Here is an 18,915-nt window from a genome sequence, read left to right on the forward strand (position 1 = left end):
GAGTGCCTACTGGGGTCAGCGGGGGAGCTGGCCCCAGGGAGGGGTTACCTGCCCCTCCCTTCCTTCCCTCCCCATCTCCAGCTGCCTCCCTCTTCCCGCTCCTCCACAACCACCCACACATGCAGGGCCTTGGAGTGGGGGTATGTCACCAGGGTGCAGAGGAGGCTACCCCCCCCCCCCCTGTCCCCTTCTGGCTGCCTCTGCCTCAATTTTATCCCACATCTTAGACATTCACATTATTCACACTCTCATTACACATACATATAGGATCTTGGGGGTGGGCACAATCACGGAGTCCAAATCACCATCAGGGTGTATACCTCACCCCTGACGTCGTTGCCCACCTCTCAATTTTAAATACACTTAGTCATTGAGGGTTAGCAGGAGGGACTATGCGCTTACCTGCTGCTCCTTGGCAGGTAGCTCCATGCCCTCCTGGGTTTTAATTGCACCTTAGAACACATATGCATCAACACTACAATGAGCGGGTGGAGGGAGGTTTGGAGTCTTCTCCCACCCCCATTCTCTGCGGCCTGCTGGAGCGGGAGGGCTAGTAGGAGGAGTTGGCCGTCCGGCTGCGGTCTGGAGTGTGGGGCCTCCCTGCTGCTGCGGAGTCGGGGTGGTCTGCCTCTCCCCACCGCAGGGAAAAGGGTAACACCACCTGGGTCTGGGTGCAATTCCCCCCTCCAGGGGCAAGGGTACCTAGACCCGGATTGTAGAGTACGCTTGGGGAGTGTGATTGTGTGTACAGCGTCTCTTTATGTCTGTCTCCACGTTGGTTGAGTGTGGAGTGAGTGCATATGAGAGCATGAGGGTGGGAATGGATGTTTGTGTCTGTGTGTGCCTGTATGTCTGTGTCTATATGTCAGGTTGGGTATCAGACGCCACCTCTCTGGGGACACCTCAGGCCCTCCAAGGTTTGGAGGCCTATCTCCACCCACCACCACTTCCCCTGCCGGTGGCGGACTCCCTCAGGTGTCGGTGTGTTGGTGGTTCTTTGTGTCTGGGGGTGGGCGTCCGGGTACACACCGGCTCACTCCCTGGCGGCCGCTTGTCGGGGCCTGGGGCCTGGGGCCCGCTCGGGCCCCCTTTGGAGGTGGGGTGACCCCGGCCTCTCGGCCTAGGGCTCGGTCACTCAGGCGCAGCTGGGGGCCGGCGGAGCTCACGGGCGCGTCACTGCAGCCCCCCCTGGCTTCTGCTCCGCGGCTGCTGAGTGAGCCCTCATCTGGGACTCTCCTCAGCTCTTACTGGAACAGTGGCGCGGCTGCCCCTCTGTTGGTCTTCCATGGTCTTTTGTGTTCTGGGGGCCTCTGGATGTCTGGAGTTTTGATCTCCTCCATACCCGCTTCACACCCTGGAGGACGGGGCTGAGGCCCCCCCACACTCCCTAGCAGATCATTACATGGAGAAACCTTTGGAATGCAAGCATGCTGATCCACACAGGTATGCACACATGGGTATTCACAGACGCGGACTAAAGCTTTCTTGGCTGCTGCCTCAAAGCACACTGTGCGCTGTCTATCTTGCGTGCTGCACAATATTGTTTATTACTTAGTAAATACTGATATCTATGACTAGCTAGTTTATTGTGATGGTGCTTTGTTTTCTCTATTATTATGTTGCTCTTTGTTGTTTGCTGTCTCCTCTGTTTGTTTGTTTGTTTGTTTTTTTTTTCTCTCCATACAGGTGACCCAGGAGTTTTTTTTTTTTTGTCTCTCTTCCCCCCCCTTCTCACCGTCTCTTCTCCCCTTTGGTTTTCTTTCTTTCTCTCCCCCTCTCTCTCTCATTCATTCCCCCTGTCCTATTTATTAAAAAAAAAAAAAAAAAAAAATTCCAAAATTCCACAGTCTTTAACATCGGTATTAACATAGGTAGATCCACTTTTACTTGCAACCGTTTGCGAGAAACCCAATACAAAATCCTACACTGCCTATACATAGCTCATAGCTATAGCTAATGTCTTGCATAAGATCACACCTCATATTTCTCCCTTCTGTAGTACATGTCAAAAAGAAACTGGCACTTTTTTTATTACTTTTGGGAATGCAAATTAATCAAAAGATTTTGGAGCTCCATATCTCAAGAACTAAGTAATATCTTTAAGAATCGGCTCCAAAGGGACCCCGGATATTTTCTCCTCAGCCTACCCTCAAAAGAATTAACATTAAATCACTTGCAGCGCAAACTATGTGATAAACTATTGGTGCTAAAGCTAGGAAATGTATTCTCATTAACTGGGTTAAGGATAAACCTCCCTCTTTGTGGCACAGGGAATTATTTAAAGTTGTTCCTCATGAAAGAACCGCTGCTGTTTTAGGAGGACATGAGGATCTGTTTCTCAATGTTTGGTCCCCTTTGCTTATTTATTTGCCAAATGATCTGTCCCAACTGTTGAGGGGGGGTGGCTGCTTTTAAGATGTCCTCAGGTAAATGGGAAGTCTTTTTTTGTTTCTTTCTTGTTTGTTTCTCTCTTCTTTCTGTTTTCTTTTCTTTTCTGTTTTTCCCCGATATGCGTATTTGCACAGGTATATGACTTTAATGCATGTGATTTCCTTTGGGGTTTTTTCTCTTGTCTGCTTTGTTATGTGTTTTTGCTTTTCCTGATCATGAATAAAAACTGTTAAAAGTAAAAACGCAAAAACAAAAAAGAAACTCAGACCTCAGAAGATGACCTTTTTTATTATCAAACTGTCCAAAGCATTTACACTGAGTATGTGCAAACAGTCATGTGACAGCCTCACCCCAGCTGTAAGCTAACAGGTTGGCTATTGAAGATCAGCTGATTGATCATTCATTCACTTATCTGAACTCCTGTCAGGTTTATAATTACATCGTCACTGCAGAGAGTGATTTGAATGACTGTGGTGGTCTTATGATGAGTGTCACTGTGCTTTCAGGATCCTTTGGTCTTTCTGATCATCGCCTCCAGTAGCTTCCACTGATCGGGAGTCACCTGAGACACAAAGAGTTGAACAAATGTTAATACAGTAAATAGGTGGAGCCACTGAATATTCAGGTGTGAAATTGGCAGAGGGACACAATGCGACACTCACACTGCGCAGTTCATTAAACTCTCCTGCGAGTGACACATACTCTCCTCCATCAAACCGAATCACCTGAAAACAAACATGCAGTTCCTGTTACATTCAGCAGGAAGTTCAATCTGACCAATTAGTGGCGCCTCGCAAATACACCTCATGAACCATCCAACCCTACAACTGTTTGACCTTTGACCCCAGGTCATTTTAAACTCACAGCTCCAGACATCCAGGAGGCATAGTTGCTGCTCACATAAGCCGCCAGGTTTGCGATCTCAGCTGGTGTGCCGAGTCGGCCCGTTGGGATGCGGTCGATCATGGCCTTCTCGAAGGCTCCAGTTGGGTCCAAACGGCTGAAGGCCCCCTGAAACCCCCCAAACAAGCCAAAAAACCTAAACAACAACAACAAACTGAAGATAACAAACACCAGCCGCTACAGTCACGTGGGTGGCACCTTTGTTCTGATTGGTCCAGGCTGGATGATGTTGAATCTGTGGCCATAGCGCCCCCATTCTGCTGCCAGAGACCTGAGACACAGCCACAACACTAATAATGCTAACCACAGGTGATGCTGTGAGACGTTCAAGGTCATCTAACCTTACAGAGTGACCTCCGAAATCAAAATGGAATTTAACCTACTTGTAGAGCGCCTCAACTCCGGCCTTTGCTGAAGCACTCGGGACCACAAAACCAGAACCAGACTCAGCATATATGGTGGTGATGGCAAGGAAGGATGCTCCTAAACAAACAACAATAAAAACCAGACCGCAACATACCTGATACACATGATCAGAGCGAGACAGTGAAAGACATCTGAACAGATTCTCGGAGAGAAGTCTCGAATGCCAAAAAAGGTGGCACTCTATGCCTAAAGAGCCAATCAACAGCTGGACAGGAAAAGGTTTCTCTACCTTTCTGGTTCTGGATCAGCCTCTTTCCGAGCTCCAAGGTGACAAACGCTGTCCCGTTCAGGACGATGTCGGTGATGGTCTTCCAGGCGTTTGGCGACAGACGTTCTGACGGACAGACAAAGTTTCCTGCAGCATTGTTGATTATTACCTGCACCAATCAGGATGGAAGGTTTGGGGTACGGGTCAGCCAATGAGGGGCCTCAGAGATCCAGAAAGAGGTGAGTGTTTGGTGTGTGTGTGCTTACATCAGGAAGTCCAGTCAGAGCCTCAATCTGATCAACACATTGAGAGACGGCCTGAGGATCTCTGACATCACACTGCACCGCATGCACCTGAGGACAAAGAGACAACTCGTTTGGACCAGGACAGATTACACAGAGTCTGTACTGGATCCAGATTCTGGTTCTGACCTTGTTTCCAGTTTGGCTGCTGATCTCCTCAGCTGTCCGCTGCAGGACGTCCAGCTTCCTGAAGCACAAACCAAGATGGAATCAGGGTTCAGACAGTGCTCGCGGCTGGTTTTGAGTTCTGGTGGCTGCTTGGTTTAAAGAGGAGATGGAGGAAGATCCGAATGTTGCTCTGATGAAAAAGGCACCGACTCATCTATAAAGTCAGGTTACTGAAGAGGAGAACTCAGAGGCTCTCTAGAGTTCTGGTCTAATGTATGAAAACAGGTTTTCCCTGCTATCAAAAATAACTGAGGTAAACCTCAGTGTGACGATTCTTAATAATGAGAGAGGAGAGGTTAAAGTTAACGGTGCGGTTTTAATGGGCCTCTCTTCACCTTCACCAGCTGGTTCTGTAGGATCTCTGCAAACATCGTGATGAAATCGACAGTTCCTGCGCTGACGATCAGATTTAAAACAGATTATGGTCATGTGACCTCTAACCTGCTGGCAATGATGCACTGCGCTCCCAGCTGCGACAGGGTGGCAGTCATGGCGCGCCCCAGCCCTGTCCCTCCTCCTGTGATTAAGGCCATACGGTTATTGAAGCTTCCCGAGGGCAGCATGGCATCTTCAAGGGGCGGAAAAAAGTTGGCCTGCGACCCGGAGCGGAGACCTGTTGACCCGTGGAGCCTCGACTGGAGCTGCAAACACATACGATTAATCACTTCATCAATCCGGTAAAAGTAGTGATTGATTACATTGAGCATCAGTTAGCCTCTTTATTGATAGACTCTTCCAATTTGAACTCTCAAAATGTACCTGACAGGTGAGTCCTTCTAGTAAATAAGTGTGTAACTGAGTCGGGGCTTATTGATCTCATTAATCTCCTGACAGGAAGTTCATCTAACCACCACCAATTGCATGCTTATTTACTCTGATGAAACTGATCAGTCTCATTGCTCTACGGAGTATCAGGGCCACGTTAAGAAAAACCTGTTAATAATCGTTTGGAGAATAAAGTGAAAATGTGCAGGTTACAGTAGTTGTGCGGCTGTTTCATATTGTGAAACCTGCTGTAAATCAATCTGAGGCGGACTAACTGTTATTTAAAATCCTCTGCAGGTTAGAGCAGGATAAACAGGTTAGTTTGCTGCACTGCGATGGTTTAAAGTAAAGAACACAGTTACATCAAGTGTAGCAGAGATTCATATGAATTTTAGCTGATGATGGTTGTATAGTGCAGGGGTCGGCAACCTTTCTGATGATGAGTGCCATCTAAAATTTCCTCAGAAGTCAATGTGCCATATGACTGCATTAGCAATAAATGTAATAACGCTTTATATGAACAGTTACACACTATATAGAACCACTTTAGAGAATTATATTTGTTCGCAGATGTTGGCAGCTATCAGCGAATAGTTATCAGCTATTTTGAAACAAAAAAAGGATCAAAGGTTTTTATCCATAACATCAAATGAACTGTACAACAGAAAATCCAAATGCTATTTATGGTCTCCTCACAACAATGATAAGAAAAATAAACTGGGCCAATATGGCATGTTTGTTAATACAGAGTAGACTTGTAGTCAAGACCACCTAAACTGAGACAAAGACAAGACCAAGACAAAAAAAAAAGTCTTTAAACTGCAGCCAGATGCTGCTTCGTTTACGGGTGTCGGGCATATTTATGTGTTTTTGCACTCGCATAGCCCTCCTCACCGCTGTCTACTGTCTCACTCATTTACTGAGAGGACAGACGCACGCTCCACTTGACTGTCGCATCTCTCACCCTCTCTGTATATTATCTTAGATCCTCGCATGTGACTGGCCACAATATGGAGGGATTGGAGCAAGGGGTGGGCGATATAAACAATATACGATAGAAACTATATAAATTTGGCCAACGATAGAGATTTTGACTATATCGCTCTATCGCGATAGCGCATGTTGATGATGTCATCAAGCTGCGCCTGTTTTGGTCGAAAGCATCGCAACGGCTGCAACCATTATCATCTGGAAATTATGGCGGGCGACAGTCATAGCAAAGAGATGAAGCACTTTTGAAATATGGGGAAAGCCAAAAACTGCGCTTCCTCCACTTCCGTAACATCGATTCATTAATGTTGAATTCTCTCGCAGCTGCTCTGTTCCCATGTTGTTGCAGTATATTAATAACTAACCTCGTATTGTGGATGAATAATCTCAGTTGTTCTCCTGACTGAAGTTTGGCCCGTGTACAGCATCCTGCTATGCGACTGCATTTGTCCCTGACCACCAGAATCCCTCACGTTAACTTTTATCGAGTGGAAAAAAAGTTGGCTTCATCCTCCAGCTTCACTGTGCTAATGTTATGCTAACATAGCTGTGTCGCTAGCAATCACGTAGCACAACATTATATACCAGGTAGTCCAACTTCAGTAACCCTGCAAACGCCACTGCTGTTTAGTTTTCTGTCTTTATGTTAGAAGTGGCAGCAGAGCTGTACGTTTGAATTAGTTTCAAAAATCTCAGTCAGAACATGGTATGAAATGTTTAGGTGGAAGCTAGCGAGCTAACTTCCTGTTAACTTCTAACTCTGTGAAATTTAATGAATTCTGTTTTCATGGATGCCTGGATGTAAAACTTAATTGTTACACCTGGTAAAGCAGCAACGCTGATGATTTAATTAAAGATGAAAGAATTTAGACCGTTTTTAACTCTCAGTGTCTTTGACTTTGGGACCTGAAGGCGACGGAGTTTTGGACGCAGATTACTCCGTGAAGCTCCTCACTACGGCAGCCGTAATGCTCTGACGATCCATCAAGCAGTGCTGCTTACCAAAGTTACACTAAAACATTTTTAACAGATTTCTGCAGCCAAAATCGGTTCGAGGTCAGTAAGCACAACCAGAATTCATACATAAGGTACACTCTCGATTTTTGAGAGTGGGGGGGGGGGGGTTAGAAATGACTGAAAGATTTATTAGGCTGTGTTTTGTTCAAAAAAAGAATGACTTCATATAGGAAAAAAATATATATCACATATGAAGGGCACCTTAAACTAGTTTTTTAATTAAGCAGCAAGACAGTCTTTTAGTGCGCATGCGCCAACCAGCGTGCAGCCTGTTACAGTCGCTCCTGCTTTTTCTCTTAGTTTAGCTCTGTTTTCTTACGTATTCTTTTTTTCTGACTTGTATTTTCATCCGTTTATTATCTTTTACTCAATCATGTGGATTGAGAGAGTTTTTGTTCTTCTGGTGGCCGTGGAACTGTTACTTTTATCATGGAACGGGACCGCGGCACATCTCCTACACTCACGGACTGTTTACTCCAGAGATCAGCTGATCGCCCTGATGCCGGCCGGCTCGCTGGCCAGGCCCGCAGAAGTACCAGCTGAAATTTGGAGGAAAACACATCGGGGATGCAGAGGTCAAGGACAGAAGAGAAGAAAGAGACGGTGAGACAGCAGAGGCTCGAAGCGAGGAGGAGGTATAAACCGTGTCTGCCGTCTATCGTGATGGGAAATGTGCGATCGTTATCGAATAAAATCGACGAGCTCTCAGCACTGGTACGGAGTCAGAGGGAATACCGAGAGTGTAGCCTGATGTGTTTCACCGAATCATGGCTGCACCAGGACATTCCCAATGAGAATGCTTCCATGGAAGGCTTCCACACTGTTCGGGCGGACAGCGACAGCATTGCTAGCGGTAAGCGGAAAGGAGGTGGGCTTGCTGTAGTTAACAACCGGTGGTGTAACCCTGCCAACATAACAGTCAAAGAAATCATTTGTTGCCCGGACACTGAACTGTGTGCTGTTGGACTCAGGCCGTATTATTTACCCAGGGAATTCTCTCAGGTCATCTTGGTGGCTGTTTATGTTCCTCCCTCTGCTAACCCCACAGCTGCATGTGACACTATCCACTCTGCCATAGCTCGGTTACAGACTCAGCACCCGAGTGCCTTTATTGTGATCTCGGGTGACTTCAACCATGTATCACTGGACAATACACTAACAACATTCCAACAATATGTGGACTGTCCCACCAGGGGAGAGAAAACTTTAGACCTACTGTATGCTAACGTCAAGGATGCATACAGCTCCTCCTCCCTCCCCCCACTTGGTAGGTCAGATCATAACCTGATTCACCTCACCCCCCGCTATGTGCCAATTTTGAGGCGGGAACCTGTGACCACCAGGACTGTTAGGAGGTGGTCAGAGGAGGCCTTAGCAGAACTACAGGGCTGTTTCGAGGTGACCGACTGGGAAACACTCTGTGAGCCTCACGCCGAGGACATCAATGGGCTTACTGAGTGTATCACAGACTACATAACTTTCTGCACCGACTCCATTGTTCCAGCTCAGACTGTTCATTGTTACCCAAATAACAAGCCGTGGGTGACTAAGGACATCAAAGCCCTCCTCAACAACAAGAAGAGGGCTTTCAGAGGGGGCAACAAAGAGGAGGTGAGGAAGGTCCAGGTGTTACTAAAGGACAAGATCAGAGAGGCTAAGGACAATTACAGGTTGGATGCATCAGCAGGGATGATGAGACAGAGTACCGGGCTGTGGTCGACTCCTTTGTCACGTGGTGTGAGCAGAATCATCTGCAGCTCAACGTGGCAAAGACCAAGGAACTGATCGTGGACTTCAGGAAGACCAGGAAACACTTGACCCCTGTTTCAATCCAGGGGTTCAGTGTTGACATTGTGGAGGACTATAAATACCTTGGAGTTCACATTGACAATAAACTGGACTGGGCTAAAAACACCACAGCACTTTACAGGAAGGGCCAGAGTCGTCTCTATTTTTTGAGGCGACTGAGGTCCTTCAACATCTGCCAGAAAATGCTGAGGATTTTCTACGAGTCTGTTGTGGCCAGTGCGATCCTCTATGCTGTTGCATGCTGGGGGAGCAGGCTGAGGGCAGCAGATGCCAACAGACTGGATAAACTGATCCGTAAGGCCAGCAATGTTGTGGGGATGGAGCTGGACTCCCTCAAGGTGGTGTCAGAGAGGCGGATGCTGTCCAAGATAAAGACAATGTTGGATAACACCTCCCACCCACTCCATGACATGCTGATCAGTCACAGGAGCTCGTTCAGTGAGAGACTGAGATTACTGAAAAGCACCACTGAACGACACAGGAAATCATTCCTGCCTGTGGCTCCCTGTACAACGCATCCACCTAACACACTGGTTACTGCAACAGCTACACCCTTCTTGCACATGTTCTTTTTCAGCTATTTATTAATAAGTGACTTTTATGTATATATATGCCTGTATATATTGTGCTATTCTTAGTTAGTGTGTTGTCTGTCTTTGTTAATGTTTGTTTATAATGGAGCACTGTAACGAAAAATAATTTCCCCCAGGGATCAATAAAGTATTTTGATACTGATTGATTGAGAACACAGTCAGGGCTGTATCAAGACACGAGGACTAAACCCCAATTCAACCAGACCCAGAACTGATCTGGAATTAAAACAGGACTACAACAGTTCAAAATCAGGACTACTTAGGACTTAACCAAAACAGAACCAGAATCAAAACTAGACAATAGTAGCACTAAAAATCATCATAGACCTGCACTACACTTATTGTTTAATTACACCAAAGCCCACTATTTAGATTCAGAAACGTTTATATAATTATTTAGCCTTGTTGAGCAAACAAGCCTGCAAAACTTAATAAATATGAATTCGAAAAGAAACAAATGGCATCTAAAAAGGAAACACTAAGTACTGGATACATGTTCTGATGAGTTTTGGCAAACAACCATTTGACTAAATGGCCTGCATTTGTATAGCGCTTTCCTCAGTCCCTAAGGACCCCAAAGCGCTTTACACTACATTCAGTCATCGGGCTAGCGATTTTGCGAGCCCTGCAGGCTCTGTGTTTTGCCTTATATGCATCCACAGGTGTGCCACCAATTTACTCACATGGACTCTACTAACCTATCAGAAGCTTCTTCACTCACCCCGGTTCTATCAGCCGTCAGGGCTGGGGAGCAGGGGGGAGGTGCTGGCCGTCAGATTGGGGTCTGGGATGCGGGGCCTCCCTGCTACTGCAGATAAGGAGGTGGTCCGCTTGCCTCCACCCCAGAGAGAAGGGTTACATCTCCTGGGTCTAGGTGCGGCTTGCCCCTCTGGGGGCGGGGGTACCTGGACCTGGGATATAGAGTATGTTTGGGGAGTGCGACTGTTTGTGCAGTGTCTATTTGTGTCTGTCTACACGTTGGGTGAGTGCCGAGTATTTGGTTGTGTATATGGGGGTGGGAATGCACGTTTTATGTCTGCGTGCGCCTGTTCGTCTGTGTCTATATGTCAGCTTGGGTCTTAGACTTCACCTCTCTGGGAACATCTCAAGCTCTCCGAGGTACGGAGGCCTATCTCCGCTCACCACACTCCCTGCCAGTTGCTGATGCCCTTAGACGTTGGTGTGTTGGTGGTTCTTGGTGTCTGGGGCTGGGGGCTCATGTATGTACCGGCTCACTCCTGGTGGCCGATTGGCGGGGCCTGGCGCCTGTGGCCCGGCTGGGCCCCTTCCGGGGGGTGGGGTACAGCCTGAGGCCTGGTCCTCTCTGGCACAGCTGGCTGCCGGCAGAGCCCGCGGGCACGCCACTGCAACCCCCTCTGGCCTCTGCTCCGTAGCTGCTGGGTGACCTCTCCTTTGGGGCTATACTCAGCTCTTCCCAGGAGGGTGGCACGGTTCCCCCCCTTTGGTGGTCCTCCTCGGGTCCTCGTACTCTGGGGCCTCTGGATGTCTGGGGCCTGGAGCTCCTCCATACCTGCTTCATGCCCTGGGGGACGGGGCTATGGCTCCCCACACTTCCTAGCAGATCGTTACATGGAGAAACCTTTGGAATACAAGCATGCTGATCCACACAGGTGTACACCCGGGTGTTCACAGACGCGGACTACAGCTTTCTTGGCTGCTGCCTCAAAGCACATTGTGCGCTGTTTATCTTGCGTGCTGCACAATATCGTTTAATGTTTAGTATCTACTGATATCTACTGCTAGCTAGTTTATTGTGATGGTGCTGTTTTTTTATTATGTTGCTCTTTGTTGTTTGCTTTCTCTTCTGGTTTTTTTCCTCCATACAGGTGACCCAGGCATTTTTTTTTCTTTCTTCCCCCCCTTCTCACCGTCTCTTCTCCCCTTTGGTTTTCTTTCTCTCCCTCTCTTTCTTTCATTCTTTCTCCCTGTCCTATCCCCCAGTCATGTCTGTCCCGTTTGTAGCAACCAAAAATAAAATAAATTCATAATTATAATAAAGGTCAATCAAATGGACCAATATGGCAAGGCCATGATGATCCACTTGGTAAAATAAATCCGCTTGGCATCTTTCTTGGCCTTAAGACAACAATTCTGATGGCTAAAGATCCTAACGGGACACACAAAAAAAACAAACAAAAAAAAAACAAAAAAAAAACAACAACTGCCAGCTAGCAACGTCCCTCTCACCGGTAGGTTAAGTTATTTTTAGCCAATTACAAGTTGAACCTGGTAGTTGGGGTTGTTAGCTAAGATACCATCATTAAGAAGCGGCACAACTAATGCATTTTCATTTCATTTTTTTTTTTTTTTTAAATTTTATTTGTTTCACACATGGTTCAGCAGTATTTGATTTCCTTCACACAAGTCCTCATTCATATTAATATAGCACCGCACCCATAGGTGAAAAGGAGCAGGAAGAGGAATAAATTGTTATAAGCACCTGCCCCCTATCTGAACTCCAATCAATCTTACAAGTGGGCGCACTCTAACATTTATCTATATTTAACAATGCAAAACAAAACAACAAATGAATATAATCAACAATATACAATTCTACTAATATAAAATACTACAAAAATACTACTCTTGCACCGGTTTTCAGCCAACAGGTCCTTAGACAGGCAGCCAAAATCATCAATGACCCCTCTCACATTCTTCACCCCGCATTTCAGTGGCTCCCCTCCGGGCGGCGCCTCCGCTGCATTTCCTGCAGGACTAACTCCAGCTGATAAGACCATTCCCCACACCAGAAACATAAACTCTTCTTATACTACCGACAATTCATTCACTTATAGTCACTTACAGTTATTTACTGACCTTTCAGTCACTTTAATTTTAAAACTGTAAAATTTTAAAACTGTGTATATACTGTATATTCTGTGTATTTATTATCTTACTCTTATTACCTGTTTATGCCCTGTCCTTATCTTCAACGTCATGCTGCTCTGTTGTATGTTAATTGCCCCCTTGGGGATAAATAAAGTCTCTCTGATTCTGATTCTACTTGATGGCACAGAAGAACTGTTCCTTCCACATTTAGCCCAGTTATCGTTTTAAGCATGTAACACATTTTAAAACGGTGTATATTTGTAGAACTCTTAAGATTATCATGAAGAGAATTCCATGTTCTTATACCGCTAACCGTCAGACACATTTGCCTTTGTGAGGTCCTAGCAAACTGATGCCTCAAATAAAATTTCCTTCTACAATCCCCACTTCCTGAACACAATACAAATAAACTTTGTAACTTCAGAGGTAATGTATTATTTTTTGCCTTGAACATGATTAATAATGTTTGTAATTTCACTAAATCTTATAATTTCAACAAATTCGATTTTATAAACAGATTATTTGTATGTTCTCTATATTTAACATTATGAACCATTCGTACCACTTTCTTCTGTAACAAGTATACAGGTTTTATATTACTCGCATATGTATTCCCCCGCACTTCAGCACAGTAACTGAGATAGGGGGAAATTAGTGAGAAATATAAAATACTAGGGCTGAACGATATATCGCATTTGCGATAATATCGCGACATGATCAAGTGCAATTTTCTAACCGCAAAGGCTGCGATTATACTCTGGACATGTCCAAATTCATGGGCTGCATCCTCCTGAGGCCGCATTTGTAGACCAATTACGTCACAGCGACGCACCGAAGGCTGTCCAAATTCGTAGACTCCTCCGAATGTAGCCGACAAATGCGTCCTCCTTTTCCCCGAATTTGAAGGATGGGTCGGGTGTGTCCTTCGTGGCCCACCATATCCCAGAATTCATAGCGCGGCCCAGCCAAACTCCAGTTTCCAATAATGGCGGCCGCTACTAAGTTTTAAAATTACTCTTATTAATCTTTCTGGGTCACAAAATAAACTTTTAACATATTTTCAGGCGAGAAACTAGTTGTGTAAACATCAAATATCTGCTCGGTTTATCAAGATATCGCATATTTGCAAAAGTGCTTCGACGTTTTCGGAGGCGTCTGTTACCCACCAGCTCGACAGCTAGCCGGGAGCTCGAGGATTACTGATGCGGCCGAGAACGGCACATCATTTTCAGATCACCGCGGACTTTCGCTGCTCGGGTTAAACGTAATATATATAAGTCACTTAGACAACCTAAAAATGTTATTGTTGGGCTTTTTTCAGTGTTTTGTTTGTTCGTGAGTAAATCGGTTTGGCTGAGATTAAAGTTATTAGATTAGATAAAATAAAACTTTATTGATCCCCCGGGTGGGTTCCTCCTTGGTTTTCACACAGCTGACTAAACGTCAAACAGAAAACTGATTAAACAGAAGTATGAGACAGTCGAGAATTTACACCAGTGTCTGGTTATATTTTAGATAGCATGAAGCAGACGGCCGAGTTTATTAAACTCCACCGAGACAGCGGTGACGCTAATCAGAAGGCTAGACCGTCCAATTTCACGGCCGTTTACATCCGGCCTACCCGACCGTCTGAGGACCAGTGCGGCCTCTTCAGCTTTGCCTCTGCCACTTGAAGATGTCGTGGAGGCAGAGTTGAATAGTTACCTGTTGACCCCTGTCATTGACGGAGAGGATGATCCCTTAGCCTGGTGGAAGGTGCACAACATTCACTTTCCACGACTGTGCAAGATGGCCCGCAAATATCTGTGTGTGCCAGCCACAAGTGCCCCCTCAGAGCGTCTGTTCAGCACTGGAGGGAATATAGTGACCTGCACTCGCTCATCCTTAAAGCCAGCAAAAGTAGATATGCTGGTCTTCCTAGCAAAAAACCTGTGAGCTAGGATGATTATGGCTAGCTGAGCCATACTCATTGTGCACTTTAGTTTGTGCTGTGTTGCTGTTACTTACTGCAGATAATCAAGATGTTCAGCCAGTTTTAATTTAAAGGCGTGTTTGTGTGTGTGTTTATACAATTGCTATTATGTTTGCACTTTATGTGTAATGTTACTGACTGCAGAGATCAGTAAGATGTGTGTATTTTTTATTTATTAGTTTTATTTATTTAATATTATTTTTTAATTTAATGACTGTCTAGTACCGTATTTTCACGACCATAAGGCGCACTTAAAAGTCTTAGATTTTCTTCAAAAAGTACGGCGCGCCCTATAGCGCAGTGCGCCCTGTGTGTTGTAATGAGGACGTAGTAGAGAACACCATGAGAACGCTAAAGGGTGAAGTGTGGCAGAGTTGGAGGAAAGACTCGAGCGGTGGATCATCGAGCAAAGAACGAGCGGGAGAAGCGTTTCGACGGTCACCATTCGGCTAAAAGCAGTTTCACTTTCACTTTTTATGAAACGGTGCCATTTTTCCATCCGGACCAGGACTACGGTAGCGCAGCAACTTCCAGCGGATTATAAGGAAAAGCTGGCCATCTTCCGCCCCTACTGCAGCAAACACATCCAGCCCAGCCACATCACTAACATGGACGAGGTCCTGCTCACTTTTGACATCCCAGTGAGTCACACTGTGGAGAAGAAGGGGACCAGCACGGTAGCGATACGCACAACGGGGTATGAAAAGTCTTCTTTTACTGTTGTGCTTGGCACAAAGAGTGGAAGGCAGCGCCGGGTGAGTTACGCCACAATTTGCGAATGGATTGTAGATGCTTGGGCTAACATGTCTGCTGGCACTGTTGTTCGAGCTTTCGCAAAAGCCGGCATCATTTCCGAGGAGCCGCACGGCACGGAAAGTGACTCTGACAGTGAAGAAAGTGAACCTGTAATGTTTGATGGAGATTCAGCGCAGCTGTTCAATTCAGACACAGAGGATGAGGACTTCGATGGGTTTGATTGATGATAAAAATGTGAGTACCAAACTTTGTTTTGCTCCTGCTTTATTTTTAAATACGCACACTTGTATGCTTGTGTGTTGTTGATGATGACGATTATTGGTAATAAAAATGTGAGTAAGGTACCGAACTCAGGTTTGCTCCCGCTTTATTTTTAAATACGCATACGGTACTTGTATGCGCCCTATGATCCAGTGCGCCTTATGTGTGTGTTAAATACAGTAATGGCACACATAACTGAGACTGCGCCTTTTAGCACAGTGCGTCTTATGGTCGTGAAAATACGGTAGTTCACAGATGTCGAAAAACTGAGTGTGGTAAAGCCACTGATTTTTTTTAATGTATATTTCTGCAATCTGCACATTGCACTGACTTTCATTTTAATGTTTACACCAGGGTTCCTTGTCAGCACTTTATGCTCAGATGTTTGTAAGCTAAAAATAAACTATTGTGTATGTTCAAATATACTGTTGTGATTGAAGAAGTTAAATAAAAATGTCAGTCATCAATTCATGCATCACCTCATGTCATCATAACAGAGGTCTGTCTTCCAGGAAAGAACAGTTTAAAATTAATGTAATATAGTATTGGCCATACTATAAGATGTATTGCTTGTCTTTGTTTAATAATACAGAAGACAAAGACCTTAAAAAATAATCGCATATCGCATCGCAATCGCAATTGGGGCAAAAAATCGCAATTAGATTATTTTCCATAATCGTTCAGCCCTATAAAATACGCATTGCCTTATAATCTAATATCCTGACATATACAGTGTACTGTCAGTGCAGAGGATGAAATCAGCCAGGACAGCTCAGGAAACATCTGCTCACATCTGGCTGAATTCATGGGAACTTCTAATCAACCACTCAGCTGCCTGTGCGCTGAGGCACGCGCCTCAGGTGGACATGCGATAGCTGGGTGAGAGGTCAACACCCTAAAAAACGTATTTACTCTATCATCGCTCAAACAGTCCGCTTTCTGACGTCACAGACGCCCGAGTGAGGGCATCAACAAAATGCTGCATAATTAAAGTTTCCCTCACGCGCACAGCGGAGCTCCTTACGACTGCCGCGAGCCTCCCTGTTCTCCCCACGACACGCGCCGCCATCTTCGTCGGCTCACGAAGGCGTCATAATGGGTCGTACTAAGTAAAGCAGGAGCGGCGGGAACGTCAAAACGGAAAAGCTCCCAGTCCGGTTAATGCTCGGGAATCACTCGGGACTGACCTGGATAAGAATTTGTCCATTTCTGAGTTAAAGGTTGTATTAGATTTGGTTCTTGATGACGACGACGACTATTATTGATCGCCTGGTTTTGTTTTGTTTTAAAATAATAAAGTTTCTAGTTTTAAGCTAAAATCACCTCTAATCTGTTTTTTAAATTTCAATTTTCAAAGTTTGTTTTTTTAGCCTCGCTCTTTCTTTCTTTACGTTAGCAGTGACGACGCCCCCTCCTCCCTGCACAGTGGTTCAGTCCACATCTGACGACGATCATGTGTTACCGTAATATCGCTATTGCGTTACACAAACCGAGCTCCGTTTTGTCCACAAACAGCTTGACGCGTCGCAGATCGATGGCCAGTCGGTTTGGTATTGATAATTGATCTGATGAAGCTTCGGTGAGTGATGACCTGCGCTCGCGGAGGACTTTGGTTTTGTTCCTTCCCGTCTACTGGGCCAGTTACGGCTCCGGTCCGTCATGGTCCGACCGGAAATCTGAACTGATAAACAGAAGCTGATCGATGCGCGCGGAGCTGAATGAGAGGATTGATCAGCAATGGAGGACCGGGTCTCCGAGCCCAGCCTGGTTCTGGTCTTCAGCGGGAAGAGGAAGTCCGGAAAAGATTACGTGACGGAGCTGATCCAGCAGAGGTAAACACACCTGGAATATTTCGTAATTTATGGAAAATTCAGCAACAAGAGACATTTGAATTTTCACAGCAGATTTCGGACCCAGTTTCAGCTCCACTACAGCTAAAACAGAAACCAGAGAAGAACAAACTGCACTTTTTGTATAAGATAACCCAACCCACCGCCACCACCACCATCATCATCATCATTATATCACGATCCAGTTTTTAAATCCGCCTTTCTTAATGTTAACCTTGTATTTGTAAATATTTGTTATTTGTGTTTCCGAGTGTTTGTTGTTTAAAACACAAACACCTGGAACACTTGAACACCTGTCCATGTTTACCTCACTGCGCTGACCGTGCAGGTTGGGCCCTGACGTCTGCTGCATCCTGCGCCTGTCTGGACCCCTAAAGGAGCAGTATGCTCAGGTGAGTCTCACCTGCTCCAGATGCACCTTCACACAAATCTCTGCACTTTACCTGGAGGTCATGAGTTTAGATCCCTGGCCAGCTGGTTCTCCTGGATTAAGGTGGGTGACCGTCCAGGTCTCGGAGCTCCTTCAGGTTTGCTCAGGCTGATGACGATGGAGGATGTGCGAGTAGGGCAGCAGGTTTGATCTCCAGAAGGTTCCTGGGAACCACCTCATGGACCACATCCTCCAGCAGCAGTTTATATTCATACTCAGACATGTGTGAGGTGTCCAGGTGAACCAGCCCATTCGGGGGTCACACCTCATCATACCTGCCAGTTTGCTACTGTACCTGAAGCTGATAAACCACAGCCAGACACTATACCAAGAAGGCTGCTTCTGGTTCTGCAGGAACACGGTCTGGACCTGGACCAGTTGATGGGTCCTGGACCTTATAAGGAGCAGTATCGAGCTGACATGATTCACTGGGGAGAATCTCGCCGCCGCCAGGACCCCGGCTTCTTCTGTCGCCTGGCGAGCAGAGGAGCCTGCCAACCAGTGTGGGTAGGTGAGCGTGGATCATGTTGCTGTGATGTCATCCTTCAGACAGCTGAGCTGTGCTCTGTGATTGGTCAGTTGGTGAGCGACGCGCGGCGGCTCTCAGACCTGCAGTGGTTCCAGGCAGAGTTTCCTCAACAGACTCAAAGTGTCAGAGTTCAAAGTTCCGAGAAGACCAGGTCACAGAGGGGGTGGAGCTTCACTGCAGGTGAGATTGAATCCTCCTACTAACCGTTTGTTTCTCTCACCTTTTTCCGTCTCACCTGTCTGCCCATCTCGGTCTCTCAGGTGTCGACGATGCAGAGTCGGAGTGCGGTCTGGACAACGGAGTTGAATTTGATTGGATTGTAATTAATGAAGCCGACGCCCCCTCGTTGGACGAGCAGCTGCGTCCAATCTTGCAGCTCACTGAGGAAGCAGCTTCAACATCATCAGTAAATCAAAGCTGATCATCAGTGACTGATCAGGTGGTCCCGCCCACAGAACTAACACGTTGACCTAACCTGCAGCTCAGGTGTTTCAGAGCAGCTGCTGCAGGTGGTCTGGCATGTTTTTAAAGAAGGGAGGACGGCATGCTTTCAGCAGAATGAACTACAAAACTATTGTTCAGCTGATCAATAAAGTTTTATTTAACACCTGTTCAGGCCCTGTGTTGTTGTGTTTAGAAGTTTGTAGTCCCCCTCAGCTGTTGCTGGTGTACGAGCACCCTCTGCTGGTCTGAGC

General features: G+C 46.1%; 2 protein-coding genes across 3 annotated transcripts; one reads left to right on the forward strand and one right to left on the reverse strand.

The window, feature by feature from the left end:
• Positions 1–2,660: 2,660 nt before the first annotated feature.
• Positions 2,661–16,527, reverse strand: decr1 (2,4-dienoyl CoA reductase 1, mitochondrial). Of its 2 annotated transcripts, XM_080897372.1 has the most exons (10): positions 16,415–16,527; positions 4,840–5,039; positions 4,360–4,417; positions 4,195–4,281; positions 3,950–4,097; positions 3,678–3,777; positions 3,493–3,565; positions 3,256–3,402; positions 3,054–3,116; positions 2,661–2,953 (listed from the first exon to the last, which is right to left on the reverse strand). In XM_080897372.1, the coding sequence occupies exons 1-10, from the start codon at positions 16,478–16,480 to the stop codon at positions 2,894–2,896; spliced, it is 1,002 nt and encodes a 333-aa protein (XP_080753498.1). In that variant the 5' UTR covers positions 16,481–16,527; the 3' UTR covers positions 2,661–2,893. The 2 variants fall into 2 exon arrangements, with proteins under 2 accessions (XP_080753498.1, XP_080753499.1); XM_080897373.1 differs by lacking the exon at positions 3,493–3,565 and having other exon boundaries at positions 3,256–3,430.
• A 383-nt stretch (positions 16,528–16,910) lies between these two features.
• pmvk (phosphomevalonate kinase) lies at positions 16,911–18,830 on the forward strand. The gene is made up of 5 exons (XM_080897377.1): positions 16,911–17,243; positions 17,590–17,653; positions 18,046–18,198; positions 18,271–18,400; positions 18,481–18,830. Exons 1-5 carry the CDS (start codon positions 17,149–17,151, stop codon positions 18,639–18,641), a joined length of 603 nt encoding a protein of 200 aa, XP_080753503.1. The 5' UTR covers positions 16,911–17,148; the 3' UTR covers positions 18,642–18,830.
• Positions 18,831–18,915: the final 85 nt, after the last annotated feature.

The sequence above is a fragment of the Rhamphochromis sp. 'chilingali' genome (genome assembly GCF_963969265.1).
Source record: "Rhamphochromis sp. 'chilingali' genome assembly, chromosome: 11".
Lineage (NCBI taxonomy): Eukaryota > Metazoa > Chordata > Actinopteri > Cichliformes > Cichlidae > Rhamphochromis > Rhamphochromis sp. 'chilingali'.

Coding starts and splice junctions, on each gene's coding strand:
- decr1 (XM_080897372.1), bottom strand. CDS start 16,480: ATGGCGGCGCGTGTCGTGGGGAGAACAGGGAGGCTCGCGGCAGTCGTA. Junction 5,040..16,414: donor TAAGGAGCTCCGCTGTGCGC/GTGAGGGAAACT, acceptor ATGTGTTTGCAG/CTCCAGTCGAGGCTCCACGG. Junction 3,403..3,492: donor CTGGACCAATCAGAACAAAG/GTGCCACCCACG, acceptor GGGGGGTTTCAG/GGGGCCTTCAGCCGTTTGGA.
- pmvk (XM_080897377.1), top strand. CDS start 17,149: ATGGAGGACCGGGTCTCCGAGCCCAGCCTGGTTCTGGTCTTCAGCGGG. Junction 17,244..17,589: donor ACGGAGCTGATCCAGCAGAG/GTAAACACACCT, acceptor CTGACCGTGCAG/GTTGGGCCCTGACGTCTGCT. Junction 18,199..18,270: donor GAGCCTGCCAACCAGTGTGG/GTAGGTGAGCGT, acceptor GTGATTGGTCAG/TTGGTGAGCGACGCGCGGCG.